Below are 27339 nucleotides of genomic sequence, written 5' to 3' on the forward strand. Positions count from 1 at the left end.
CAGGAGAGGTCTTATATTAATCTTAAAATTATTATTATTAGATTAGTCTAAAGCAAAAAACAAACAAACACTGAATTAATTCGAGGAGAAACGAAATTAAGACAATCAAACTGAAATTTAATGACTACATATTTTAGCTGTAAGTTTTTATCCAGCACAAGAGAGACACAAACAAAGCGGAAAAGCAGCTTTAATTTATGTTTTACAGTCTCGTTTAAAAACAGATAAAACAGCGTGCTGTTTGTTTTACCCCGAGAGCACATCAGTGGCGTCTTTAGTGGAGCGGGACGCCTCATTTGCAGCAGGAGAACTGGTGCTCAGACATTTCTCTCCTCACTCACGCTGCCTTTGTAAAACACTCTTTCAGCATCCTGACAGGTAGCCAATGAGAGCGTCCTGTCGCACGAGCCCGCCGCCTCCCCGGCGCCGTGTCCCGCGCGCTCATTGGACAGACGGCTGAAACCCAGGGAACCCGCACACGAGCCGCTCGCGTGCAGGCCCCAGCTGTATAAAAGAAACCCGAGGAGCCCGTAACAGGAGCGGTCTGGATGTCAGCTTGGCGAGTGGACAGAAGTCGCTTTTGAGCGGTGGTGTTGTCATCGACGAGGATCTCCGAGGTCTGCCAGGAGAAGGCGGGACACACTGAACTGGACTTTTTACTGCTGGGTATTCGCAGACCGCTTCTGCTGGTTTTCTTTTACTGATACTGAACTGAAGATGCCAGCCGGTACTTTAGAGAGAGCATCTCCGTCCGCTGTGGCTGCCACCCCTACAAGTGGCGACTCCACGCCCGAGAAACCCCGGGCTTTGACAGAGAGCAGAAAGGTCGGTTAAATGAGCTCTTTACACCGGTGTTTAATTGTTTGATATTTCTACGAAAAACTGTCTAAACTGCGTTCCCCCCCCCTCTTCCAAGTCTTCCAAACCAATCATGGAAAAGCGAAGACGCGCGCGCATCAATGAGAGCCTGGGTCAGCTGAAGACCCTCATCCTGGACGCACTCAAGAAAGACGTAAGGAGACGCACAGGCTAACAATCCAGTTAGATGTAAACATCTGTGAATTAAAAAAGCAAATTTAAAATTTTCAATATTTTTTTTCTATTTAGAGCTCCAGACACTCTAAACTGGAGAAGGCTGACATCCTTGAGATGACTGTGAAGCACCTCAGGAACCTGCAGCGACTTCAGATGACTGGTATGTAACTGCCATTTCTGGATGTTTAATGGCGAGCACTGAGTCTTGGAGGAGTAACTTTAGATGGCACACATGGCCCATCTTTCTCCAAGATTTATTGCCCAACCCGCATGTATGTTTGCCCTGTAGTATTCATTTCACATGCATCTCTCCATCTATCTATTTATCTGTCTGTCTGTATTTATGCATTTTTCTTTTCTTTTCCAGCTGCTGCAAACACAGACCCCTTCGTTCTGGGTAAATACAGAGCCGGATTCAGTGAGTGTGTAGGAGAAGTCACCCGTTTCCTGTCCACGTGCGAAGGGGTGAACACCGAGGTGAGGACTCGCCTCCTCAGCCACCTGGCAGCCTGCGTGGCCCAAATCAATACTCTGAACTTCTATGGACCTCACCTCGGTGCGGTTGGACTCGGACAGACCGGCACACAGATTCCAGTCGCTTCAGTCCCACAGATACCCTGCAAAAGCAATTCGCTCATGCACGCTCCCCCAGAATCGATGAAACTCTATGGAGGCTTCCAAGTGGTGCCCACGCCCGATGGACAGTTTGCGTTTCTCGTGCCCAGTGCAGCCCTCGGACCTCTGACCGCACAGAATGGTCACCACGTGTCACCTGTTGCACCGGCTGTCACCTCAGACTCTGTGTGGAGGCCGTGGTAGGAAGGAGTAGATTTTGAGGAGAAGAGTACTTTCACACTGTAAATCCTATTTTTGTATATTTTGTACATTTTGTTATTACACTGAGGAAACTTTAGACACAGTTATGTTTTTTATATGGACTATAAAAGTTATTCTGGGCCTCTTTTCTTACTGTGGGGTTTCTATTTTTGATACTGCACAGTTTATTTTGCCTCTGGGCTGAGAAGCTCCCGAAAAGCACTGTATTTTCTGAAATAAATAAAATGGTTTTATGTTTACAGCAATACTTGCAGGATTGGTGACTTTTTCTTTTTCTCCAAAAAAATACTTTTACATTACCCATCACACTTGAATGGCTTATGATATCAGTGTTACTGCATTCCCCTAGTTTAGGGTCCAGTTCAGTCTATGTTGCTTACAGAAAATGCTGTTAATTGCTATACTTATAACTATAAATCATCTCAAAGCAGTCCTCTAAAAATAGACCCCCTCCTGTGTGTCGTGTTATCACTTGTCATCCCTTCTGCAGTTAGGAGAAATCTGTTTTCTGCTGGAACTAAATACCTCTCTAAGAAGGTGTGGAACCTGAGAGGCTGTGTTGAATCTAAAAGGCGTGCTGCTAGCCCAGAGAGGAGGGCGTGTTGGCTTCTGCAGACACGCGCAGCCCTGCTTGTGCTGCTGCCAGATGGGAAATCATGTTAAAATAAACTGGAAGACCAGTCATGATAAGATCCCGGTATTACTCAAGGATTAAATGCGGATTAAATTTCGAAAAATTTGATGCTGTTATTTAAACTTTTTGACAAAGCAGGCTGTAAATGTGTCTGAAACAATTTGATGATGTGAGTACGATGATGTAAAACACCCTCTCTGCAGCAGCCCTGCAGAGACGCTCCAACCCCTGTGGTGGACAGTTGAAGGCCTGACTGTCCCAGCGTGTGTCCTGAGCGTGGTGCTCGCACAGCGGGCTGCAAGCAGAGCGTGACCAGAGGTCACAGGTGCCCCTCATTCACACTCCCAACACAACGCAGCTCCATCAGCATGTTGCCTTAAATCTGGCAACCCATCAACTGACCTGGGAGCCTGTCACCAAAAGACGGGGCCTCTCTTTGACAGCGTCACACAGTGGCACCTCTGAAGGCAAACACTCACACCATCCATAGTCATTTGACGGCTTCTGATTTCAAATCCATGGAATTTAAAGGGATTTGATCCTAACAGAGAAGCATTTAGATTAACTAAATTTAAGGAACTGAATTTAAATCTGAATTTCTTACTAAATGAACCAAATTAACACGTCTGCCACCCTGTCAAAAACATTAAACTCAACTTGTGCAAACGACTCAGTCGTGTTAAGTTCACGTCTCTGTTTTGGCAGAGCTGCAAGAAGATCGACGCTAAGGAGGACTAAAAGACAAAAATAGAGCTGCCCCCTCCTATCAGAGCATCCTTTGAGAACACCCTCGGAAAGACAAAAACAAAGACGGGCCCCTCGGTGGCTCAATGGCTCCTCTCTTTGTGACCCTCTCCATCTTCATAAAGGGCCTTTCCCCTTGTTTATCCAGGAAGAGGTTTTATGGCTGGGAGCGGGGGAGGACCATGCTGTCACTTTCACCGTGCTAAAGAAGGCTTATTGTTGGCTGTTCCCAAAGGTCCTGGTTTTAAAGGCTTTCTGACAACTCTTCAGGCAAAGCTGTGCCATTCAGATAAGACGAGCTCTGAGGTGCTGACAGGTTATCGCTGTGTATATGAGACAGACTCTGTGAAGGGGCTTTGGACAGAGCGGCTTCAATAGATCATGACTCCTGCTGGTGTCTGTGCCTTCATCTCATGTCTCGTCTTATTGTTGCTTATCTGCCGCCCCCCTCCCGAATCAAAACCCCACGTTGTTGCAGTTTCTCCAAAACGCCGTAAAGCATAGACTGGTAAACATGAAGACGGGTAGACCCTGCCCCTATTACTTAGCTCCATGATTGATGGCCTCCCCTCAAAATCAGAGTGGCAAAAGTGACAGGTTCCCTGCTTCTCACAACCGTCTCCCTCTGACACACACCGGAAACCTCCAGCGCCTCCACCTCTGTGGGTGAATCGCCTTACTATTGTTCTTAAGGTTGTTATGGTGTTGATGGGGGTCGAAGTAGTCACCAGTGGTTCACATCAAGGCTAATGAATAGATTATGCGCTCAATATCAATGGTGAATGAACAATACTCTTTGTCGCCACGCTCCAATTCATCACTTTTTGATTTAGCTGGTTGTTTTTGAAAATCTTAACAACCCAGAGGGGGGGAATTTAGGAAGAACGTCATGCAATAATAGTCCTTTAAAGTCAAATATCAGCTACATCAGATCAAAAGCAACAAAAACCCGACAGAACAAGCTTATAAAAGCCCACCATAATTCACTTGTTTTTAATTTTGTCTATCTCTCTAATGTAACAAGAGCCTTTAATAAGAGTAACTTTCAGTTTACCCCTGAAGTTTGTGCTATTACACAGGAGTTTGCTGTTTCACCATGAGTTTGAGCAGAGCCAGAAATACAAATGCAACGTTGAAAAACAAGGACTTTATAGCAAATGGGTATACTGTTAGATTTAGCATATAATGAGCCACGCTGTTAGAGAGAACTCTCAGTAATCCAAGTGCCAAAGAGACCTGAAACAAAATACATGAGCGATGAATTCCACAGCCAGATATCATAGCCAGCACCAAAAAATGAAGCTCTTAAAGTGGAGGATGTGGTGCTAGAATGGTGTAAGAAACAGTTGTAAAAGTGATTGCAAAGTGTCTAAATTTGAAGGTATTAGGCAGAAATGTAATAAAGGTGAAATTCTGCTCGGCCCCGTAGTTACTGCGAGTCTTCAGTGAGACCGTCGTTTATGAGACTTTATTTGGTCACCTGAAGGCCTCAGGTTCCCCCCTGTGATGTGATCCCATCTGTCGTGAGGTTATTAACAGCAGCCTGTCCTCAGGTGTTGTTCCTAAAATTTTTAAGGATGCAAACAGTGCAACCACTAATAAAAAAAAAACAACCTTGCCTTGATCCTACCCTGTTATCTAACTTTAGGTCTATTTCCAAGCTTCCTTTTCTTTAAAAAATTATGGAGAAAATTGTTCACAGTGTATTTGTGGCATTTTTAGTGAAACATGATGTTCTTGACGGTTTTCAATCTGGTTTTAAGTCTCTTCATAGCACGGGCAGCATGGTGGCACAGTGGTAAGCACTGTTGCCTCACAGAAAGAAGGTCCACCATCACGCCAGGGTTTTTCTGTGTGGAGTTTGCATCTCCCAGTGTTTGCGTGGGTTCTCTCCGGGTACACTGGCTTCCTCCCACAGTCCAAAGACATGCATTTAGTGGGGTTAGGTTAATTGGTAATTCAAAAATTTTCACAGGTGTGAACGTAAAATGGTTGTCTGTTTCTATGTGTTAGCCCTGCAACAGACTGGCGACCTGTCCAGAGTGTACCGCACGTCTCGCCCAGAGACAGCTGGGATAGGCGCCAGCCTCCCCGTGACCCTGACAAGGATAAGTGGAAGAGAATGGACGGATGGATGGATGGATGATGGATGATCCATGGAATCTGCACTGCTGGTGGTTTTTACTGACATCCTCCTGGCTACAGATGCAGGGGACTATCTGATGCTAGTTCTTCTAGACTTAACTGTCACTTCTGACACAGCGAATCTTAATATTTTAATGTCTTGTTTAGAGCTCAGGGTAGGCATTTGTGGCACTGTTCTGGAGTGGTTCCAATCCTTCCTTTCCAAGAGAACCTTAGACTACGTGATTTCAGATGTTCCTCTGCTCCTTTGTCTTGTGGGGTTCCGCAGGGCTCGATACTTGGGCCTCTGCTATTTTGTATATCTGCTGCCTCTTGCTTCTAATTTTAGCAAGTACAAAATTGCTCTCCATTGTTATGCAGATGATACTCAGGTTTATGTTCCCTAAAACAGAAGGATGCCTACTCCATGGAAACTTTAGCTGAGTGCCTTGAGGAATTAAAAACCTAAATGGTGCTAAACGTCCTAAATTTTGATCAAAAGAAGGCAGAGGTTATTGTGTTTGGGCCTAGCGTCACTGGTGAGGCTTGTTCTGTCGACATAGGCCCAGTGGCTCAGTATGTAAAGCTTATTGTCAGAAGCATGATTTTTAGGATGGACAAGAATTTTAGATTGGACAGTCAAATCAGCGCATTGGTAAAATCTAGCTTCTTTCAGCTGAGACAGCTGGCTAAAATAAAAAAAACATTCTATCAAAAGATCATTTTGAAACAGTAATCCATGCCGTCATTATAACTCACTTGGATTACTGTAACTCTATATGTTGATTTTAGCCAGTCTTCCTTGTCTTGTCTGCAGATGGTGCAAGTACTCTTGGATGTGGAGGACACAGAGGAGCTGCTCAGAGGAGAAAGGGCTTTTGCTGTAGCGGCTCCCAAATCTTGTATCGTGCTGATGCTCTTATTTTGTGTAGTAATTTTAATTCAAATTATTTTTATATTTATTTACTTTTACTTATTTAAACTTTATTTAAGTTGTATTTCAGTGCTTTGTCCAGCACTTTGGTCAGTGGTTGCTGTTTTTAAAACGCTTTCTAAAAAAAGTTGGCTTGGTTTGGCAACAGCCTCAGGCCTCGATCTACTTATTCCATCTGCCATCCTAGTCCAAGGGACACTGTTGAACAACTGACGACAATAAGTGTCCTTAGTGGGTAGGTACGTACATCTGATTGTTTTCTCTGTTGTTTGGTGTTCACTTCTAATAAAAACATCTTTGAAAGGGTTTAAATGCAGTTACTAATTACATTGCATGATGCAGCATGACTGATTTATAGGTGGTTAAAAATGATAACTGCATTACATTTTCTTAACGCTTTTAGGATTCTCTTTCTCCTGTCACTCCCAACCAGTCCTGACAGATGCCTGTTCATCCCTGAACCTTGTCCTGCAGAAGGCTTCTTCCTGTTAAAATTGAATTTTTCCTTCCCACTGTCACCAGGTGCTTGCTCAAAGTGGATCCTTTGATTGTTGGGGTTTTCCCTGTATTGCTATTGGGTCTTTACCTTGTGGTCTTGAGGTGACTGCTGTTGTGATTTGGTGCTATGCAAATAAAACGGAATTGAACTGATAGGAATTGATGTGGCCTGCAACACAAGCAGTGGCCTGCAATCTGTGAAATCCACATTACATGTACAACTGCAAGTGAAAGTAGGTTTTTAATCAAAACCTGGAAACATGACTTGTCTGCATTGAATTCATAAAATAAACCAGGGAAAATAAACTGGCAATGTTTTAACAAACCCAAATGTGTGAAACACATATTGTTTTATAGGATCTTTGCTGCTGGAGGATGGAGCATAGAAGGTATTTCAGTGTCCGACCAAAAGTATAGAATGAAGTGCTGCTTGCAGGCATAATAAAACCAGCTGGGCACAAAACAAGGATAGCTATTTTTGAGGATGGGGGTCCAGAGGGCCATAGTTCCCGATTCATCCTTCATAAATGTAATGTGATGATAAGGAGCTTATAGCCTCTTGTTATCCTCCAATAGGGACTGACAAAACAAAGGGCAGTGTACCAGCATGCTAAAAGATTTCCATTCTAGTAACATCTCCCCGTCCACTTAACACCCACATCAGGTCAGCTGTTCTTAATTTGGTCAGCACCACCAATTAAGCTTCCATCCAGGGGTCTGGGTGCACTGAGGGGTAAATATTGACCCTTGTTTGTAAGCAAGGTTCACAGTTTGAGAGTGCAAAATGGCCCATTTGTGTTCGCGAGATGCTTAGGTCATCGCATTCACCCTTCTCGGCTGTGTGAGAGAGAGGACCTAATAGACACCTGCCCACATGATAGCAACTGGTGTTGGTTATCATTTCATGACAGACTAAACTCATTTAAATAAGGCTGAGAGACAAAAACCATAATCATGGTGTTTGAAGTACAAGTAAAAAATTTTTGTCCTCAACATTGAGTTCAGTGTTTCAGATCAGTTATAAAATTTTATTCAGCGACTCAGTGTGAAATTAGTTAACATTTTCCCATCAAAAAAAGTAAAGTCCCAAATTCTCGCCACAAGCACTGAGCCTCAGATGACCTCTGGTCTTTGTCCTGAGGACCCTGCCCTGCCCTCGCCACCTCCCTTCTCACTGACCAGTCTAAACTCTGTGGGAAACCATCTTCCCCAGTGCTTTGTGTTGTTTTGGACATTGTGCGCCTCACCGGATAATGTCTCCCTCCCCTCTGTTTCTCTTCTCTTCGATCTGAAGAGCTGCTGTGTGGAGTGTGGTGTCCGGTGCTAAATGCCCACTAAGCTGGATACAGAGATGAGATGTGACCATGGGTGGGGGAAAAGCAGCTTTTCATTCCTACTCATTGGGTTGCTCTCAAACACTGCTGCTGTAACTCTGCTGAGCAATTACCAGTGATGGATGCTGGCAGGTGATTTAGTGTTGATAACTACATTAACCTCTTCATTTCTTGTGGCAAAACTTAAACTCTACCAAAACTTCCCAGTATCCCAATAATAATTTTTAGGAGACCTGAATTCCAGGAAGTTTAAAAAAAAAAAAAAAAAAAAAAAAGGATTTTCTTTTATAGTAGCCTAAAAATGTGATCACTTGAATGATAAACTGAGGAGATCTTTAATCTCATCTCTGTGCACAAAGCTTCAGAGTATCAGTTCATTGTTTTAGTTTTTGTAAATTGCAGTTAATTTATCCTGCTCTCATTTTTAGGCTGCTTTCAGCTGTTTTATTTCAAGCATCCAGTTTTCAGTGCTGGGTTTCGTTATGTAGACACAACTCTGACCCACTAGTTCTTCATCAAGTCTTCATCTGTTAGTTTAGCCGCTAAACTCCAACATCTAGTGTCTACCTGTTGATTGGCAACATTTTGCTTTCAAAAGGCCACATCAATACCATGAAATGAATCAGTTAGATTTGACTTGATTTACTTCACAATATAATTCCTGCATAACTCTAAGTAACCTTAATTCCAAAGGAAACAGCCTCAAAAACATTCTTCAGCAACTGCACTGCTAACTGTGACACATCCTATTAGTTTCTTTTCTATTCATTTAAATGCCAGCACGCTCACTGAACAGAGATATGCATTTAACGACTTCCATATCTCTTTCTGCTCATTAGCTGTACTTTTAACATTAAATGTTCTGTTTTCAGACTTTGAGTCAAGTGAGGATTACCTCCAGCTTAAGGACAACCCTCCAAACTCTGGAAATAAGTATGCCACCACTTGAATTGGGATGTCAGTCACCTCAAAACGAGGACCCAATTGACCCCTTGGCATTTGACCCTTATTAACCAGGGGTGAAAGTGCTGTATTCAAGGTGTAGCCATCTGTGTGCCTTGTTGCGCTGGGGCTCTCCTCCTCCCTCAATCTTTATTATCCCTCCCAGTGTGCAGCAGCAGTGAGATTGATCAGAGGATGGCTGCTTGATACCGACATACTTTTGAAGAACTGCAATGAATAGTCCACCCACTCCACAGCCAAGTAAAAACCTCAATATATGTGCGTGCCAAAGGCAGTGGTGAGATGTAATGCACACTGCAGCTTAAATGGTTGGGGTCACTTTGAAATATTCCTGTTTTTAAAAGAAAGAGAAGGAAATTTTTTTTGAAAAATAAATAATAATATTAAAGAAATGCTTTAAGTGAAAATGAATAATTACTCAAATCATACATCATAAATTCAGTACATAGTTTATGTACATAGACACAAAGAGGCCTGTTTTCAGTAAGATCGCCCCTGTGATCCAGTGGTATATTGCGTAACCTAAAGCAAGTTTATCAAGTTCATCTGGTGACTGATCTTTGGCTATTCTTTGGACAGTCTGTGGGCGTTTTGTGGGTGTGATCACTGTCTCTTCTAAGAAATGAAACCCGTTCTATGTGGGAAATTTCTGAAAACAGTGTAATATTTTGTCACTTCATCTCCACTGAATAGGCTGCACTTCTCTGAGCAATCAGATCACACAGAAATGCTGTAAATAGATCAGTTGGAACACTTGTAATCATTTTTTGTTATTGCAAATGAAAATAAATTGTCTTTTTCTTTTGAATATAAAAACATTTTTCAAGACTTTTGAGCAATAGTGTAAGTATATTCATTTAGCTGCTTTGCCCTTCTGCTCCACTGCAGAAAATTACTGCACTACTTACTGCCGGCTGCTATGATCATATTCTGATGATGATATTAGGTAAACAAGCCACAGTTAGCTTATGACATACACCGATCAGGCATAACATTATGAGCACTGACAGGTGAAGTGAATAACACTGATTATCTCTTCATCGTGGCAGCTGTTAGTGGGTGGGATATATTAAAGAGAAAGTGAAAATTTTGTCCTCAAGGTTTATGTGTTAGAAGCAAAAAAAAATGAGCAAGTGTGAGGATTTGAGTGACAGAGTCATAGGTGCCCAAGGCTCAGTGATACACATGGGGAGCAATGGCTGTCATGTGTGGTCAGATCTACATACAAGCTAGTGTAGTCAAATTTCCCAAAAGTTCACTGTGTTAGCCCTGTGACAGCCCGGTGACCAGCTCATGGTGTAGCCTGCTGCGTGATCTGATATTTCTGGGTTGGTGTTGTTCTGACATTATCATAGCAATGTCAGTCCAGGATCAGCATTACAACTGACCATCAGTCATGTTGTCTGAGAATTGAGTTAGCATTAGCCAAAAAGTTAGCTACCGCTATTAAAAGCTATCCCTAGCAAACCAACATTGAGAAAGCTAAATTTGGCTGACAGCAAACCTAGCTTGATAATACATACCAGTATATGATATTGTATAAATTAATAAAGAACACACCTAGAATTGTTTCCATTTGTTCTAGAAGACAGTCTTATATAAACAAAGACATTCCCCCCCCTTTTTTATTCCACATTTCAAGCTGACAGACAACAATTGTTAGTTAGCTGCAAAGTCAGTCCTGGAGAAACTTATGATGATGATGATGCAGGAACAACACCGATACAGGGATATCAGATGGCCCTCACTTCATGGTAGTTCGTATGGTGATTTTTACACCACATGCCTTTCAAGACTCTTCATACAATTTCTATCCCTGATTTAAGGATTAATACATTTTCCTGCCTTGAAAATTCAATCCAGTAATTTCATGAAGCAAATATTACGTTTTACTCAATTATTTGTTCACAGGAAACTAACCTCAAACTTGCTGAAAACAAAAACATATTCATAACTACTCTGCACTGTGTCAGACTGTTCTGTTTGAGGGGACTAGCATTGGCAGTTTACACAGAGGAGAGAAGCACTGACGTCTACTGGAGTTTTAATCACAGGAAAAGCATGTGTTAGCAGATGACTGACAGCTCACTCATTGCTTCTTTGAGCAGTGACAGGATCTTTGGAAATTGAGTTGAACTTTGAACTTTTAAAAAAAAAGGTTCATCCACCTTTCTTATCATTCAGTCACATTTATGTATACTAGTCAGCTGGTGAGTTAGAGGTTTGTTTAGAGTATTGACTCTGGCAGTCACTGAACATATAACGTGACTCTGAGTGTGAAACAATTTGCACCCAGAAAAAGTCTGAAAACTACTGAATGGGGCTCTCGATCAGTGTCTCGTTGCTACATTGTGAGGGTTCATGCTCATTTTTCACAATATGTTCCTTAATGTTGCCATCTTCCTTCTGAAACTGTACCTTCACTGTCAGTGGAGAACATATATCTACTTTACACTTTATGATCATGATGCCATTTGATGCTTGTAGGCTACAGGTGCTGAGATCTGGCATCTCATCTCTGGACAAATGACAGACCAGCTGATCCTTGTTGATGGACATGACCGCCCGTTTTTTCAAAAGGTTTGGGCTCTCACATACCACCCTGTCCAGCATCTCCATGGTTTTGCTGTTTTCCAACACCCAGTCATGCAGGTACCATATGTGGCAGTCACATTTCCAAGGGTTTCCATGCAGCCTCACGGTGTACTGCAGGATAAAATGGTCGAAAAGGTCCTCTGGGAGACTCTCCAGTTGGTTGTCAGACAGGTAGAGCTGCTGAATGAATTCCTGGCTCTTGAACAGTTTGGCATCCAAAGTGCTGAGATTGTTCTTTTGCAGGTAGATTGTCCTAATCTCAGACAGATCATTAAAGATTGTTTCGGGCAGTGAAGTGATCTGGTTTTCAGACAGGTCCAGGATCATCAGGGCTGTAACATTTCTAAAAATGTCTCCAGTAAGGTTGGAGAGCTGGTTAGAGGACAGGATGAGGTTGGTAAGTAAAGTCAGACTGCTTAGAGAGGACAGCTCAGTTAGTCTGTTGCCTTTTAGGTTCAGTTCCGACAAATTTGAGCCCTCAAATCCAAACACTTTATCGCTAAAGGTTGTAAGAAGGTTCCCACGGAGATTCAGCACCTGCAATTCAGTTAACACAGCAAAGATGCCATCATCAAGTTTTGTTATCATGTTCCCTTCCAGATGAAGCTCTGTCAGCTGAGAAACATTGTGAAATGTGTCAGATGTAAAATTGCTGAGGAGGTTGTTGTTCATTTTCAAGATCTCTAACTTTTCCAGACCACAAAAAGTTTCTTTTTTTACTCCCTCAAGCTTATTTTGGGACAAATCCAGGACACGCAGCTTTTGAAGGTTCAGGAAAAGAAACGCAGGTAGATCTGATATGACGTTGCCCTTCATTTGCAGAGTTTCTAGCTGTTTCAAGGAGTCAAACATACCAGGAAGCACCGTCTGGAACCTGTTGAAGTTGAGCAGCAGTTTAGTCAAATTTCCTTGCTTTGAAAAAGTTCCTAGAAATAAATGATCCAAGGGGTTCCCGCTGATCTCCAGTTCCTGAAGCTCAGTCAGATGTTCGAATGCCCGACAGTGAATACTTTTCAGTTGATTATCCAGGAAAATAAGCTTGGTGAGTTGAGGACTGCCCTCCAAAGTGTGAGAGAACAGGTACTGCACAGCCGTAGTCATTACAATAAAGTCCTTGACCTCCCTGGAAATATTCTTTGGTAAAGACGTCATTGTTGCATCAGCACATAGCACCTGGACCAGAGTGAAACACTGACATCGGTATGGACAAAACTCTCCGCTGCCTTTGTGGCAGAGAAGCAGCAGGAGCAGGATCAGACCCAAATTTCTGTCCATTTTTTACTGAAAAAAACAAACAAACCCAACAACAAAGAAAGAGGAAATTCAAAAAAGCAAACAAAAACCTCTGTGTTACAGCGATCGAGGAACACTGTGACAAGTTTCTCTGTGGGCTTGGAAGTCAGCTGACAAAAAGTGCAAACAACAACACAAGTATGGGTTAGGCAAGAAAAACCTTTGCCCGCTGGTCAGCTCCGGCCACAAAAAAAAAAAGATTATCATGCAATTCAGCAAACCAGCAAAAGCAAATGTTTCTTCACGGAACAAATAAATCAGAGAGAAGTCGCACTGAGAAGATCATTCATGTGTGAAATAATGTAAGGAATCATACAATCAACTATGCTACTTCCTTCTTATTAAGATTTTAGGGTTAACGTTCCAAAGCTGGAGTACTCTGCTTTGATCTGCGGATAATTTGATAATAATTTGTATTTTATGGCATGTAAATATTCTGTTATTAGAATTAATGTTTGTATTGATAAGAAAAATGAATAAAAATCAACAGATAACTTATGGAGATTAGTGGTTTAATAAATGTGCACTTTGTCCCTTTTTTCATGTGTAAGCTGAATCAGAATAGGTAGAGTGCCAGTGGAGTGTATTTTGCTTTATTTTTTACAGTATTTCTATTTTTTTCACTAAATGAATTTCTGTATATTGCTTCAATTATAAAAATAAAGTGAAAACAAACAAACAAACAATGGGACAGATGATCACTGCTGCTCACAGTGCTCTTACTGACTGTTGTTACTTACTTTAGAAAAGATTTTATTGGAGTTCACTGCGTATGTGTGGGTTCATTTGGTTTTATTATTTGCAGAAGACCTTCACAGCCAGAAGGTGTCACCCTGCACCTCCTGACTTTAGCAGGAGTTGATGGCATTCGGGGATCCTCCCTCTCCTCCAGGTCATTCCTTAAAGATGCACAGGTGATTAGGCGCCTTTATTTGGGAGCAGGTCGCCAACACAAACCCACTGGGAACATCACTGAGCAACATTTTTTCACCTTTATATCTTTAAAAAACAACAACAACAACAACCAAAAAACTCCCCCAAAGAACTTTTGCCATTTTCATTTAAATTCTTATTTTAATTCATCAAACAATGGCAAACGCTGGAGTGCAGCTTCTCGGATTCATACTGGCCCTCATTGGCTGCTTTGGCGTCATCGCGGCCACAATCATGGTGCAGTGGAAAGCTTCAGCCTACGTTGGGGACAACATCATCACGGCTCAGGCGATGTATGAAGGGCTTTGGCAGACCTGTGCGAGTCAGAGCACCGGACAAGTTCAGTGTAAAGTGTATGACTCCCTCCTCCAGCTGCCAGGTACTGCTTTATATACATCGTGTTTTTACCTTTTGTGATATTTCTTCATTATTATTAAATGCTGATGACGGTCATAGCCAGAGAATAAGGGGTTTATGAGTAACACAGTGTCCAAAATCAAATACTTGTTCTATTTTTTGGGTGTGGAAGGGGGTAGTTAGCTGGGTGGGGAGCATGTCATGAGATAGTGAATGGTGCACATTCAAATAATACCCGAACAGTTACTTTCAATACCAATGCTAGAAGTTTAAGTAGAACTGTGGTTGTTCTATGAACAAAAAATATGTTTAAGTCTGTGGTCTTTCAAAGCCTCGAGGTCACTAAAGGGAGAGTGCACCTTTTTCCTTCTCCTTCTTAGACCTCCTGCATGCAAAGACATGTTGGTCAAATACCATAACCTACGTCATGAAAGAGACATGAAAGACAAAGTTTAAACTTCATGCTGTTAGTGTTGCAAATCAGTCAAGTGTAAACATTTTTACAAAAAAACACAACTATCAGATTAAAAATAATCCCTTCGATGAACGTGTTTCTTTTCCTTTTTTTTTCTTTACACTTTTACCCTTTTTTTCTGAAACACATTCATTCAGTGGAAGTTAAACAAGGATTGAGACAATGTGAGGAACACTGCACTACAAGCCCCGCAACAGAGAACTACACAGCAACACACAAAAGAATAGAACAAATAAAAACAAAAACATGAAAAACAAAAACTAAAGGATCAAATAGGCTGTGAGTGAGCTCTTCTATTCAGAATCATATTTATTTGTTAGAAGTACAATTTTTCTGGTGTGCACTTAAATGATTTATATGTTTTTGTGATAGGACAGTCTGCAATGTTTCTTGGGAGACGGGATTAGAAATCTGAAGGTAACACTTGATGGGGAGTCTTCATCCAGATGAGGAAGATGCAGTTTTGATCAGTTAAATTTAGATTCTCAGTAAGTTTGTAGCGTGACGCAAAAAAGACGCAATCTGGCTTAAAGGGTTGCCCTCGATTAGAAGAGAAAGGTAACAGAGGTGATGTGTGGTCTGTTGAGGATTGATTGTTAAAGAAAGAACAGTTAAACATGGACTAATAAAATGGCACTCGTGTAAAATTTTGTTTTCTGTGCTACTGCTGTGAAGTATCTCCCTGTTTGGAGGGATTTCAACTGTCTCTAACCACCCAGTTACTTCTTAGTGAAGTAAGCCTTGAGTGAAACCTGCTCTGACTAACGTACCCTCTCTGTGTCTGCAGGAAACGTACAGGGCACACGAGGGCTGATGGTGTCGTCCATCGTGCTGTGCTTCATTTCCATCCTGGTGGCAGTGATGGGTATGAAGTGCACTACGGTCATGAGCGACTCTCCAGAGCTGAAGGATAAGGTGGCCCTGAGTGGAGGGATTATCTTTATTCTTGCTGGTGAGAGTTAAATCATCTTTTTATGGGTTTTTTTAAAAAAGTGTAACATAGTACTTCTTTGTTTTTACCTGCATTCACAGCTACATTGGAACATCGTTTTAGAATGTGAGGTTTTGCATTCGAGATATGTCAAAGATAACACAACTGCGCAAGTAGTTACCTCTAAAATCCAACAATATAGAGAAGCTTTTGTGCTCGCAATTTTCCAGGTCTGCTTGCCCTGGCGGGAACTTCCTGGTTTGGCAGCAACATAGCAAAGGAATTCTACAATCCATTCACTCCGACTAACTCCAGGTGAGCATCTCCTCTGTCACACGAAACCCTCCACAATCCTTATCAGGTATCACTGAAGGTTTCTTTGGTGAATCCACAGACAGACATCAGATTAAAAAAAGTCTGTCTCTGTGACAGAGACCAAAAAAAGCTCAAGATTCAGCATTACAGCACACACAAAGGGAAATGAAAGAGTCCGGTCCCCGACAAAAATTCAGGCGCGTGAGCCGTGCAAACCCACAACATTTTCACACTTGGCACCAAAGAAATAGGTCTATTTCCTGAAATGTTTACCTGCTCCTTTGAGTTAGTGCCACATCGGCTCAAAGACAACACGTGTTGTTCTGACATTTTTTATGCATTTTTAAAAACACGTTCTGTTAAAATTCACAAAAAACATGCTACACACATAACAGCGTATTTACTTTGTGTTATTTCTTAAGAAATCCTTCTTTAAGAGTGGGTACTCTGACATGTAGCACCGACTAAGTTTAGTGGGGCAGACTTAACCTTTTTAGTACCCAAATTTAAATGCTATGGTATATATATATATATATATATATATACACATACATACACAGAAAGACACAAACATCTTGTATTGAGCTGGCCATGCGAGTCCTCAAACACTCAAGCACAATGCGTGTTGTGTTTCATCCACAGGTATGAGTTTGGAAGTGCCCTGTACGTCGGCTGGGCATCTGCCATTCTCGTCATCATCGGAGGGGCCTTCCTCAGCTGCCACTGCCCCAAGCAGGATGCTGGGCCGGCTCAACGCTACCCCCAGTCCCACCCTGCGGGAGGCAAAAACTACGTGTAGGAGTAGTCTTCCCACTTCTCCTGGCCTGGTCTCATTTAAGAGCGCTGGCTTTAAAGGGGCATATTTCAGACCTGTTTACTGTTTTCAGCATGTTTATTTGCAGGTGGGGTCAAAGTAGCGTAGTGGGATGGGATGCTTCTTTATTAATAAACTGACAATTAATGTGACAACCTATGCAAATGTTAGAATTGAATGTTAGAAATAAGGTCCAATAGCATGTATTTAGATTTAAACTGGGATTATTGTAAAGCTTAAAAGACTTTTTCTTTTAGTTTAAAGAAAGTTTTCAGAATATGTTGGAGACATTCAGTTTTTGTGTCACTTTCTTTGCAACTAATTTCCATTTTTGTATAAACTCCCATGGTACCGTTTGTTATGATTTTTGTGTTGTTGTTGTTTTTATTTCTTCCCATTTATTTCTTATTTTACTACATATGAAATAAATCCACTGCCACTTTTCCATGTGACAACCAGTGTTTGGATTCACTTCATGTTTTGGTTTAATAATAATCACTGCACACTCACACCGGGTGAAAGACCAAGACACCATTTCAAAGTGAAAGGATCTGAATGTTCTTTTCAGAGCTCCACCCTAACCACGCAAAATCTCTTTTGATTACTCGATAAGGTCATTTATAAGAATCTGGACGTAAAATAGAGAAGGGTGTTTCTCTTTAAAGAGGTGGCACAATTTTTCAAATCATAAAAAAAACTTTCATTGTGTTGTACGCGTTAAAAATCCTGTACAACACAGAGCTAAACATATAGAAATTTGTGGCCTCAGGCAGGAAAAAACACATCCAAACAGAGAGATAGGCAGAGGGTGGGGAGCGGGCATACCTACGGTCTCCTGCTCCTGTCCCAGCACGCCTGTGAAGTCGCATTTCACATAAACACGGTCGGTACCGCTTGAATGCTACATTGGGAAGATGCGTCAGCCTGTCTGTGACTTTACAGGAAAGAATTTCAAAGGTTGTCAGCCCATCGTTCGTTCAGTCATGAAGGTGTAACTGATTTTATAACTAAATTAAATAACAACAAAGAAACCAAACCCCTCCAGAATAAGCTGACGTTTGTTTCCACCCAACACCGTTCAGCAGGAGAGGGCGCCACCTTCTGGTGATCCTTGAGGATGCTGCTCAAACACCAAAGAACTGTTCCCCTGTTCTAAAATACAAGACAACAGCTGCTAATATTTACTTTTATGCTCTTATAAAGTTGTAAGCGTATGATCTGGATGCTTTTGGATATTTGGGCAGAATTGGTGAAGTTCATTTAAATTGTTTGGTTTTCTGGGAAGAGGCCCTAGGCCCTAGGACAAACCCAGGCCGGGGAGAGGGGGGTCTGGGCTTCTCTTCATAAGCTGCTACCTCATGACCAAGCTGTGGATAAGTGGAAGAAGATGGATGAATGGATGGTTTTCTCTCACTGGCCTGGCTTTTAAAATGGCCTGTATTTATATTTTTAAGTGCAGTACACACTTTTTTTTAATAGGGTAGAGGTCTGGGCTTTGGGAAGGCCTTTCCAGCAGCTTAAGTGTCCAAGTTTAATATCATCCAGCTGTTGATTTGAGGTGAAGTTGAAGAATTTGAAGGTAGTCTTCATTATTCCATCCACTTTGTGCAGTGTATCAGTAACACTGGTAACAAAACAGCTCCAGAGCATGATGCTACTATGATTTGTTTCACAGCACTTATCGGATTGACCAATAAGTGCTGTGAAACAAATTCTTTTTATGCTTGCAAAGGGAAACTACCAGTTGTAGTCAATCACGATTACTAACAAGACATTATTAGATCCTGGCCTCGTCAGGTTGAAAGACATTGGCAAACCACTGTGTAAAATCCACCCATGATCAGTTTTAGCATGAGCATGTGGTATTGAATGGACTTTATGCCGCAGACAACCATTTTCAAACTTCAGACTCCCCAGTTTGAAATGACAATTTGTGTCACACCCGAACCTTCAGTCGCTGAATATTTCCTTTGTGTTTTTATTCATTAATCTTGATCTTCTGCTGTTTTACTTGTTAAAACTGATTTGCCATCAACAGATTTCCAGTTCTTTACAGCTAATTTTGAGATTTAAATGAGTTCAGGCTCATAAATAGGTCAGAAAAAGTAAAGTAATTTAAAACCTTGTGGCTTTGTTTCATTAGTTTCTGCTCTATTTAAAAAGGCCAAATAATGTATTTGAGTTTTAAACCAAATTACAAAACTATACTCAAAATTCCTTTAAGATAAAAAAAACAAAACAAAATACTAACATACAGTTTTTGGAACCAAAGCACGAGTGTAATGATTGTGTAATATGTGCAAGATCCCCGCCAGGAGGATGTAAAACTCTGCGCCAAATCAAATATGTGGATCCATCCGCTGTGGCGACCCCTTGCGAATAATAAGCCAAACCAGTCCGCCTGCATCTTATTCTAAGTTCATCCTCTCTGGTGTTAAACTTTGCAAAAGTTTTAAAGACAAAAAACTATTTATCTATAACTATTTTGACTTTTGTAAAATCTTTTAAGAATTAAGAATCTAGCTAATCGATTAAAAATAGAAGCTGCTTATTGTAAATGACATCTCGAAGCCCACCTGTAGTACCTTCTAGGTCCAGTGGAGGGCGGGAGCCTACACCTATTTTGACTACACGATTGGGGGGGGGGGGGGGGGGGGGGTACTCTGTAAAAGCCCCCAAGCAAACCTCAAAAACAGACGCTGCAGCAGAGTCCAGCTCCTTAAAAACAAGACACAAAAAAGACTTAAAAGCAGTCCTGTGGTTAGTGATAGTAAGATTATATGTTTTTTTTCATGCCATGCTGTGCTTAAAAGAAAAAAAAGAAATAGACCATGAACCACATGCTTCACATGCTTTATAGCTCTTTACTTTTTTCTTTTGAATTTCATCTTTCCTTTTTTTGGGGGGGAGGGGGGACGACGACGACAAACTCTTGCACGTTTGACAGAAAACAAAAAATACCCTTTTTTCCTACATTGCGTAAAGAAACAACAGGCGCTCAGGTGGATGTCAGACTTTGGCCACTAGAGGGAAACAGACGCCACGTATGGGCTGACACCTCCGGCTCTTTAACTCAGTAACTGCAGAAATAGGGGTCAGAAAACAAGTTAGTATGAAGACTCATGTGTTAGTATCAGCTGTTGGAGAGGAGTCAGACTGTGGGAGGTGACACAGGAGATGAATAATGAGCTTTAAGGGTTACATGAGTTATTCGGAGAAGGTTAAGTCTAAAGTGCCTCAAATGACCTGCAGCATTACATAACCCAAAACACTATATATAATAGCTACTTTATGAGTATTAGAATGTGAGTAGTACTATATGATGGTAGTATGAGATTAAAGGATACACCAAATGAAGCCATCTATTTTCTTAACTTGGGGCCACGGCAGCCTACCCGAACCTCATCAGGCTGAGAGGCAGGATACGTTCAGGACAGGCCACCAGTCCAGCACATAGAGACAGATAAACAAACACCTACAGCAGATTTAGAATCACCGATTAGCCTAAATTGCCCGTCTTTGGATGCCAGAGTCAAACCAGTGCAGTCACAGGGGGCAGCACAGGAGAATCACCACGAGATTTGAACCACAAACCTGTGAGTCAGCAGTGACAGCACTGCTCCGCCATGCCGTAATACCGTAATGTAATTATCGTCATTAATGGGCAAACGTGGCACCTCCACTCACTCGGCGTAACACATATGCCGTTAAGCTCTTTAAAGTCTTGTTTTACTCACCAGTGTTTCACTCATTCTGCCCGATGTGTTGATCGATTCATGGTGATGGAGCTGAAAGACGTCTCTGCTTCATGCTTTTATATCTTTATATGTGTTTGTGCAGAAAATAAGACTGTTGTTGCTCAGTTACGGGCGAATGAGAAAGTCAAATCATTGTAAACATTAATGTTTGGAGTACTTTAATGAGGAGAGCTAATAGGTCAACGGGTTATAGAAGCAACAACACACAGTGATCTAAAATATGCTCCTAGTTTTGCCCTTTGACCTTTTGTGCAGTTTATCTTTAGCTTTAAGAACCATCTCAGATGAATGCAGGCTGAACCCGAATCCTATTTTCACAAAGTTTCCAATTGGACAGCTGCCGCATGCCGAAAAAGGGAAGGCACATTTGGATAATAGACCTCAACAGCAATTATTTTGTCTGCATTTCAGCAAAGAATCCATCATATATGAGGATCCCCGGTAATGAAATTCATTCAGAATGACGTTTTTTTTTAAATGTTTTTTTGCATGACAACTCGACATTTAGACTGATGAAGCACACTGAAAGAGCAGCACTTAGCTTGAGGGCTTCCCCTCTTTTTAGTCCAGTATTGGATCGGGAGGAGATCCAAACTCAGGCTCAAAGTGCTGTGATCAGCAGAGCGCAGCTGCCAGACATCACAGAAAAATAAATGAGAAAGTGCAGAATCAATACTGGAAGCTAAACTGCTGTTAAAATAATTTCTGTCCCTGTGGCTTCTTGAATATGATAAACTGTCGTCTGGCTTCTCTTTATCGTCTTATAAACAACAGAAATCAGATCCCGAATTACCAAAGATTACAATAACCCTGTACTTCTGGTAGGACACCACATGAACCGAAGCTGAACTGTGTCAGATCAAGTCTTTAATCATTAACAGAGCATATAATGATATGTTACTAGAAAGAACTCAGCACTGTGGTTGAAGGATCATAACGGTGTTTTTGCACCATTAAATGGATTAACTTACTGAAATGTTAATACTCCCGTCTTTTTCAGGGCTCCTCTGAGTGTTGTGGATTTGTAGATTTGCACATTTTTTGGTCCTTCCTGTCTAAAATAATGTATTTAGTTCACAGTGTGTTTATTCTGTAAATCAACGTGTTTTTTTTAAACAAAAGTAAATAAAAAAGGCATTTATGAAGTCTAAGCAATCATCACCTGACTGCAACTATTTTTAATTTAAACAGGCTTCTCCTTGGACACTTGACTTTTATGATAAGGTAACATTTTCACCTTTTTATCATTTGACGTGTCACATGAAAAGTGTACCAGCATGGACATGAGTCTAATTCAGCTATTATTTTTTTAAATCCACATTTAAGAGAGCTACAAACCTTTTAATCTGCTCTAGAGACTCCAAAGGGTCCTCTTTATGATGAAAGAGCTCTTCACTGTTATTTTACTTAATAATCAAAGTCTCGTGTTTATGGTTCTTCCAATGTTCTCAGCAAGTGTTCCTCTGACTGTGAGGTGTCCACACTTGAAAAAGACCAGACTTTGAATTTCACTCAACTTTATTTAGACCAACTAGTTTGATAGCTGGTAGGTAGCAGCAGGTAAAAAAACTGATAGCCCGTCTTGTTCAAAAGTCTTCCTCACAGTGGAAAAGTGCTTTGTTTGCCGTCCTCTCAGTATGTTGCTCACGGGTCAAATGACTGCTGCATGCATTTTAAGGTCTACTAGGCACGCCCACCCTTGATTGCTCTAATGTGGCTCACCTGGCAGGGCGGCGCACACCAGGCCGTGCTTAGTTGTTGATTGCACCCAAGGTCTAATCAGCGGCCATGCACAAACAGCAGCACCGAACAGGTAGTGGGCAGGAGGAGGAAGAGAGGAATAACAGCCACACCTACTAGGTCAGCGCGACACCTCCCACTCGATCTTTGCTCAGCACTGTCTGGAAAGATCGCACTCAGATGGGCTGGTCCCTTACTTGATCTTCCACCGGTAAAAGGACCACAAGACGCCGGATGTCCCGATGTAAAATGGTGCCCAGCTCAGGACTTGTGGTAGCAGATCTTGGACTCTTGATCGCAATGCTGGAACTTGGAGAGACCCTCACATGCACATCTCGAACGATCCCTTTGGAATCAGGATTCACGCTAATGACTTTTGCGAGTCTGAACTGCCCTCTAAGGGCATTTTGGTCGCAGAGCCAAACTATGTCTCCAACAGCAATGTTTCTCTCTGCAGTATGCCACTTACTGCGGATGAACAGGTTCGGTCCAGCGAGTTGGCTCCAGGACCTCCAGAAGTTGTTGACTATGGTTTGTATTTCCTTCAGCCTTTTGAAAGGATAATTTGTGAAGTCGACAGTTTTGAAGTCCCCACTTTGTGTGGCTCGACCAAGCAACAGATTATTTGGCGTGATGTAGTCAATGCGATCTTCTCGGCTCTGAATTCTGGCATCAATGGGTCTCTCATTTGCAAGGTTGGCGGCTAGCTGGAGTGCTGTCAGAAACTCACTAAAGGTAAGAGCCTCAGTATTGCCGAGAGTATGGAGGGCTCTCTTGGTAACTCTGACACCAGCTTCGGCGGCCCCATTTCGGTGAGGTGAGTCAGCGGGAAGAATCTTCCATGCCCAGGTGGTCTCATTTTTGGCAGAGTATTCTTCAAGCGACTCCTTGTTTTGTTGTCTCAGGTAAGCATACATTTCTTCCAACACAGGTTTGGCGCCGACAAAGTTTGTGCCAGGATCTGACCAGATTTTCCGGGGATGGCCTCGGACAGAAGTGAACCTCTGGTAGGCAAGCAGGAAGCTCTCTGTTGATAGTGTGCTCGCTAGTTTGACATGAATGGCTCGGCTTGCCATACAGCAAAACACAACTCCCCAAACTTTCATGGTCACTCTTCTCTTGACATCATCCCTCACATGATAGGGTCCAAACAGGTCAACAGATGTAAATTCGAATGGTGCAGCAGGATTTGACCTCTCTTCAGGTAAGTCTCCCATTACTTGCTTGCAGGTTCTTGCCTTTGCCTTCTTGCAGATGATGCACTGGTCAACGACCTTTTGGGCAATAATTCTTCCTCTGACAACCCAAGCCTTCATTCTCATCCACAGTAAGGTTTCTGCCACTCCGCCATGTCCCTCGCTGTGTGCTTCTCTGGCAAGGAGGGTGGATAACCAGGCTTGGAATGGTAGAAGGGGAACGGCTTTGCGGTCTTTTTTGAAAGTCTGGATTCTGCCACCACAAACTAGAAGTCCACTTGTTTGGTCTCTGTAAACAACTAGTCTGTCTGTTGTGGTGCTTGGGAAGTTGACGCCCTCTTGTGCTGCTAGGCAAAGGTCTCGAAAAGCATCTCGTCTCTCGCAGACTGTGAGGACACCCGAAGATGGTACTGCCTCCCACTTTTCTTGGTCTCTGGTCTTGGATCTCATGAACTTTTTGGCAACCCTCCAGACCCACGCCACGGTCCCAATCAGCCTTCTCAGGTTGCTGAATAGCCTTTCGTCGATTAGCTGTTGGGTTGCTACTCCTTGTGGTCTTCTCGACTCTACGTGTGCTGAGTCCTGAGCTGCCTTGATGTGGACTCTGGTAAGGACCGCAACAAAAGTCTTTTTCTGTAGCTTTGTGACCTTTTCTCGAGCTTGGGCAGCGACTTCTCCGGCGGATTTCTTCAGCCACTCATCTTCAGGAAGTTGGAGAAACTTTGGACCCGACTGCCACTCGGAGTCCTCGGTTAGGGCATCTGGACTGGCCCCTCTGGTGAGAATGTCTGCAATGTTTGCTGACCCAGGAGTCCACCACCAATCTTGGACATCAGTGCTACTCTGGATTTCACCAACGCGGTTTGCGAAGAAGGTCTGGAAACCATAGCTCTCACGCTGGATTGCACCCAAGACGGTCTGGCTGTCGACGAGGTGGTACCATTTTTTGACCTGGATTCTGCAGTGTCTCTGGAAGTAGGTCTTCAGACGGGCAGCAAAGACTGCGCCACACATCTCTGCTTTAACAGGATCGCCTTTGTGGTTGAGAGGCGTCAGTTTGGCTTTGGACTCTACTAGTCTTACAATGACACCATGGCTGCAGCTCCAGCGAAGGTACATCACTGCACCATATGCATGTTCACTGCCATCAGAGAACGTGATGGCACTGGGCTCTGCACAAGGATCTGGTGGAGTCAGGGCTCTAGTGAAATGCAGTTTTTTCAGGTCAGCATACTCTTCCAGAAGCTTTATAGCGTCTTCTCGGAGACCTTCGGACAAGGCTGCGTCCCATGTGTCTTCGAGGCAGTGCTTTACTTTTGCTTCTTGGAAAGCTCTCCTTACCAGGATGGCACCCTTTTGTTTGACGGGAGTCACTAGACCGAGTGGGTCGTATAGGCCGGAGACTTGGCTTAGCAGTTCTCGCCTGGTGAGTGGATCAGGTGTTTGCTCTCTGACTTCTTCTCTGAGCAGGTCTTGACCAAGGCGCATTTTCCTCCTTTTCTTTGAGAAGTTCACTGCAACCATGACATGAAGCTTGTCATCATTGATGGTGTAGCCAAGGCCAAGGGCTTTGTTGTCATCTTCCGTCAGCTGGTTCGGCAGGATCATAGTCTTTGGCTCTGATCGAGGCAACTCTTTCTTCGACTCCTCCCTCCCACTTTGACTGGAGTAGACCCAAGGCTTCATGTAGAATCCTCCAGCTCTCAGGATGTGCTCGATGTTGGCTGTTAGGCGTCTCAAATGGTCGAGGTCATTGTGTGATGTCAGGATGTTATCGACATAAGCATCTTCTTCCAGCACACGTTTCTCCTCTGTGAAGTGACTGAATGAAGGTAGGTTTGCAGTTTCTCTCATGGCGACTTGGGCTATGCAACCAGCAGGTTTGTCTCCAATGTTGACTCTTGTTATGGCATAGTCTTCTATGTCTGCATCTTCTGTGTCACGCCACAAGAATCTGTGCAAATGGACTTCTCGATCTTCCAGCCAGACGGAGTTGTACATCTTGCGGATGTCACCAAGGGCGGTGTAGACACCAGCTCGGAACCTCAGCAGGACAGCTCTTATCGGGTTCAGGACATCAGGACCTTTGATGAGGATGTCATTCAGGCTGAGGCCTCTGTACTTCTGGCTGCTGTTCCACACCAACCTCACTGGGGTAGAGACAGAGTGTGGATTTGGCGCGATGAGGTGGCTTATATACCATACTGGCCCAGTCCAACTCTGCAGGACTTCTTTGGACAGCTTCACTGCAGCTCTGCGGTTTACCATCTCATGAACTTGTGCAGCATAGGCCTTCTTCCATTCAGGTTCTTTAGATAGCTTCATCTCGGTTCTGATGAATGTTGCTTCTACTGCTTTCCTGTTATTTGGCAAGGTTGCTGGATCTTCTACCCATGGGTATTTGGCATGCCAATGCGGTTCACTGTTGTGGTCATCTCCAGTTGAGTAAGTCAGGCCGTTCCTCACGATCTCCATCTCCCTCTCTTCTGCAAGCGTCATTTCTTTACCCCCTGGCTGGCAGCTCCCACAACGACACCCTCCACATCTCGGCTGGCAAGCGGCTCCGATGCTTTCCCACCTCCACCACTTCAGAAAGTCTCTGCTGCTGGTAGCTGTGGTGGATAGAGTCTCAGGGTGATCAGGGTGCTGACAGAAAGCTAGGTCTTTAGTGAACTCTTGGTACTTGAGTGCAGCAGCTCTCATTGATCTTGCGAAGTGAGTTTTGGAGGTGTGGGCCATCAAAGTGACTTCCTCAAAGAGGTCTGGATGTGCGCCCCCAATTGTCTTGCCAAGTGGACCGTCCCAAAGAACCAGGTCACCGATGGAACGGATCTTTTGGGGCACCAGCTGGCCTTCTTTATGGCTGATTAGAAGCTGGATCTCTCTGGGTCTGATGAGGTCTTGGAGAGGGATGTCAGGGAAGATCTTCTGTAGCTTTTGAGGTGGAACATGTCTTGTCACTTCAGCAATCTTGTCAAGACCATAGCAAACTAACTGGTGAGGCTTTAAAGTTCCTTTTGAGGTGTTGACACGGATCTTGAGAAGGTAGCGCTTGGTTGCCACAGACACCTTCATACCTCCGATACCCTGGATGACAAGCATGACATCTTCACTGCGAAGGTTGAGCTTACTTGCAGCTTTATGGGTTATGTAGTTTGTGTCAGATGCTAGATCAATTAGTGTCCCAATTCTCTGCCCATCATTGGCGATGACGTCAAGGAGCATCAGGATCACAGGGTACTCTAGACCAGTCTCCTCCAGTAGACCTCTCTCTGCTGCCATGGAGTTGAAGGCTCGTGATGAGACGTTGCAGAAAGCTTTCCGACACTCCTGCGCTAGCTCTGGCGATAGTTTAGAGATGAACTCTTCTTGAACCTCTGTATACCTCCTCCCCTCAGCTCTCGCCGGACCAGACTTGGGCCTTTGTGATAAGGGTCGTGGCAAGGGACAAAGAAGGTAATGATGCTGGTCTTTGCACTCTGGATTTCCACACAGGTAAGTAGTCTTTCTGCAGGGTTCATCGTGGATCTCGAGGCACCTCTTGCAGGCTCCAAGTTGCCGCACTGCATCTTCTTTCTCCTGTAACTTTGCGTTGGTTCTGAACCGTCTGCAGATGTAGAGCTTTCTCTTGTGTTTCGGGTCCCCACAGATGATGCAGCCTGCTGGATCAGTACTGGATTTAACTGACTTGGTACGGGCGTACTTTACTGGGAACTTTATTCTCTCCTTGGCAGGGTCGATGTCTCTCAGCTGGTCTAACTGCTCGTAGATGGACTCTTGAGATTGGAGGTATGCGAGCAGCTTGTCAAACCGGTTCTGATGAGTCACA

General features: G+C 43.1%; 3 protein-coding genes across 3 annotated transcripts; 2 read left to right on the plus strand and 1 right to left on the minus strand.

Moving 5' to 3' along the window:
* Nucleotides 1–446: 446 nt before the first annotated feature.
* On the plus strand, nucleotides 447–2119 carry LOC113010672 (transcription factor HES-1-B-like). The gene is made up of 4 exons (XM_026149856.2): nucleotides 447–825; nucleotides 917–1012; nucleotides 1108–1195; nucleotides 1403–2119. Exons 1-4 carry the CDS (start codon nucleotides 718–720, stop codon nucleotides 1852–1854), a joined length of 744 nt encoding a protein of 247 aa, XP_026005641.1. The 5' UTR covers nucleotides 447–717; the 3' UTR covers nucleotides 1855–2119.
* An 8553-nt stretch (nucleotides 2120–10672) lies between these two features.
* On the minus strand, nucleotides 10673–13116 carry LOC113010596 (carboxypeptidase N subunit 2). The gene has a single exon (XM_026149737.2). It carries the CDS (start codon nucleotides 12971–12973, stop codon nucleotides 11414–11416), a length of 1560 nt encoding a protein of 519 aa, XP_026005522.2. The 5' UTR covers nucleotides 12974–13116; the 3' UTR covers nucleotides 10673–11413.
* An 11-nt stretch (nucleotides 13117–13127) lies between these two features.
* cldn1 (claudin 1) lies at nucleotides 13128–17268 on the plus strand. The gene is made up of 5 exons (XM_080292818.1): nucleotides 13128–13293; nucleotides 13797–14303; nucleotides 15544–15708; nucleotides 15918–16002; nucleotides 16645–17268. Exons 2-5 carry the CDS (start codon nucleotides 14081–14083, stop codon nucleotides 16799–16801), a joined length of 630 nt encoding a protein of 209 aa, XP_080148944.1. The 5' UTR covers nucleotides 13128–13293; nucleotides 13797–14080; the 3' UTR covers nucleotides 16802–17268.
* Nucleotides 17269–27339: the final 10071 nt, after the last annotated feature.

The sequence above is a fragment of the Astatotilapia calliptera genome, chromosome 18, assembly GCF_964374335.1.
Source record: "Astatotilapia calliptera chromosome 18, fAstCal68.1, whole genome shotgun sequence".
NCBI lineage: Eukaryota > Metazoa > Chordata > Actinopteri > Cichliformes > Cichlidae > Astatotilapia > Astatotilapia calliptera.

Excerpts from the sequence above, each read along its gene's own strand:
- LOC113010672 (XM_026149856.2), top strand. The coding sequence starts at position 718 with ATGCCAGCCGGTACTTTAGAGAGAGCATCTCCGTCCGCTGTGGCTGCC. Across the intron at positions 826-916 it reads CTTTGACAGAGAGCAGAAAG|TCTTCCAAACCAATCATGGA; the intron begins GTCGGTTAAATG and ends CCCTCTTCCAAG. Across the intron at positions 1,196-1,402 it reads GCAGCGACTTCAGATGACTG|CTGCTGCAAACACAGACCCC; the intron begins GTATGTAACTGC and ends TTTCTTTTCCAG.
- LOC113010596 (XM_026149737.2), bottom strand. The coding sequence starts at position 12,973 with ATGGACAGAAATTTGGGTCTGATCCTGCTCCTGCTGCTTCTCTGCCAC.
- cldn1 (XM_080292818.1), top strand. The coding sequence starts at position 14,081 with ATGGCAAACGCTGGAGTGCAGCTTCTCGGATTCATACTGGCCCTCATT. Across the intron at positions 14,304-15,543 it reads CTCCCTCCTCCAGCTGCCAG|GAAACGTACAGGGCACACGA; the intron begins GTACTGCTTTAT and ends CTGTGTCTGCAG. Across the intron at positions 15,709-15,917 it reads GATTATCTTTATTCTTGCTG|GTCTGCTTGCCCTGGCGGGA; the intron begins GTGAGAGTTAAA and ends GCAATTTTCCAG.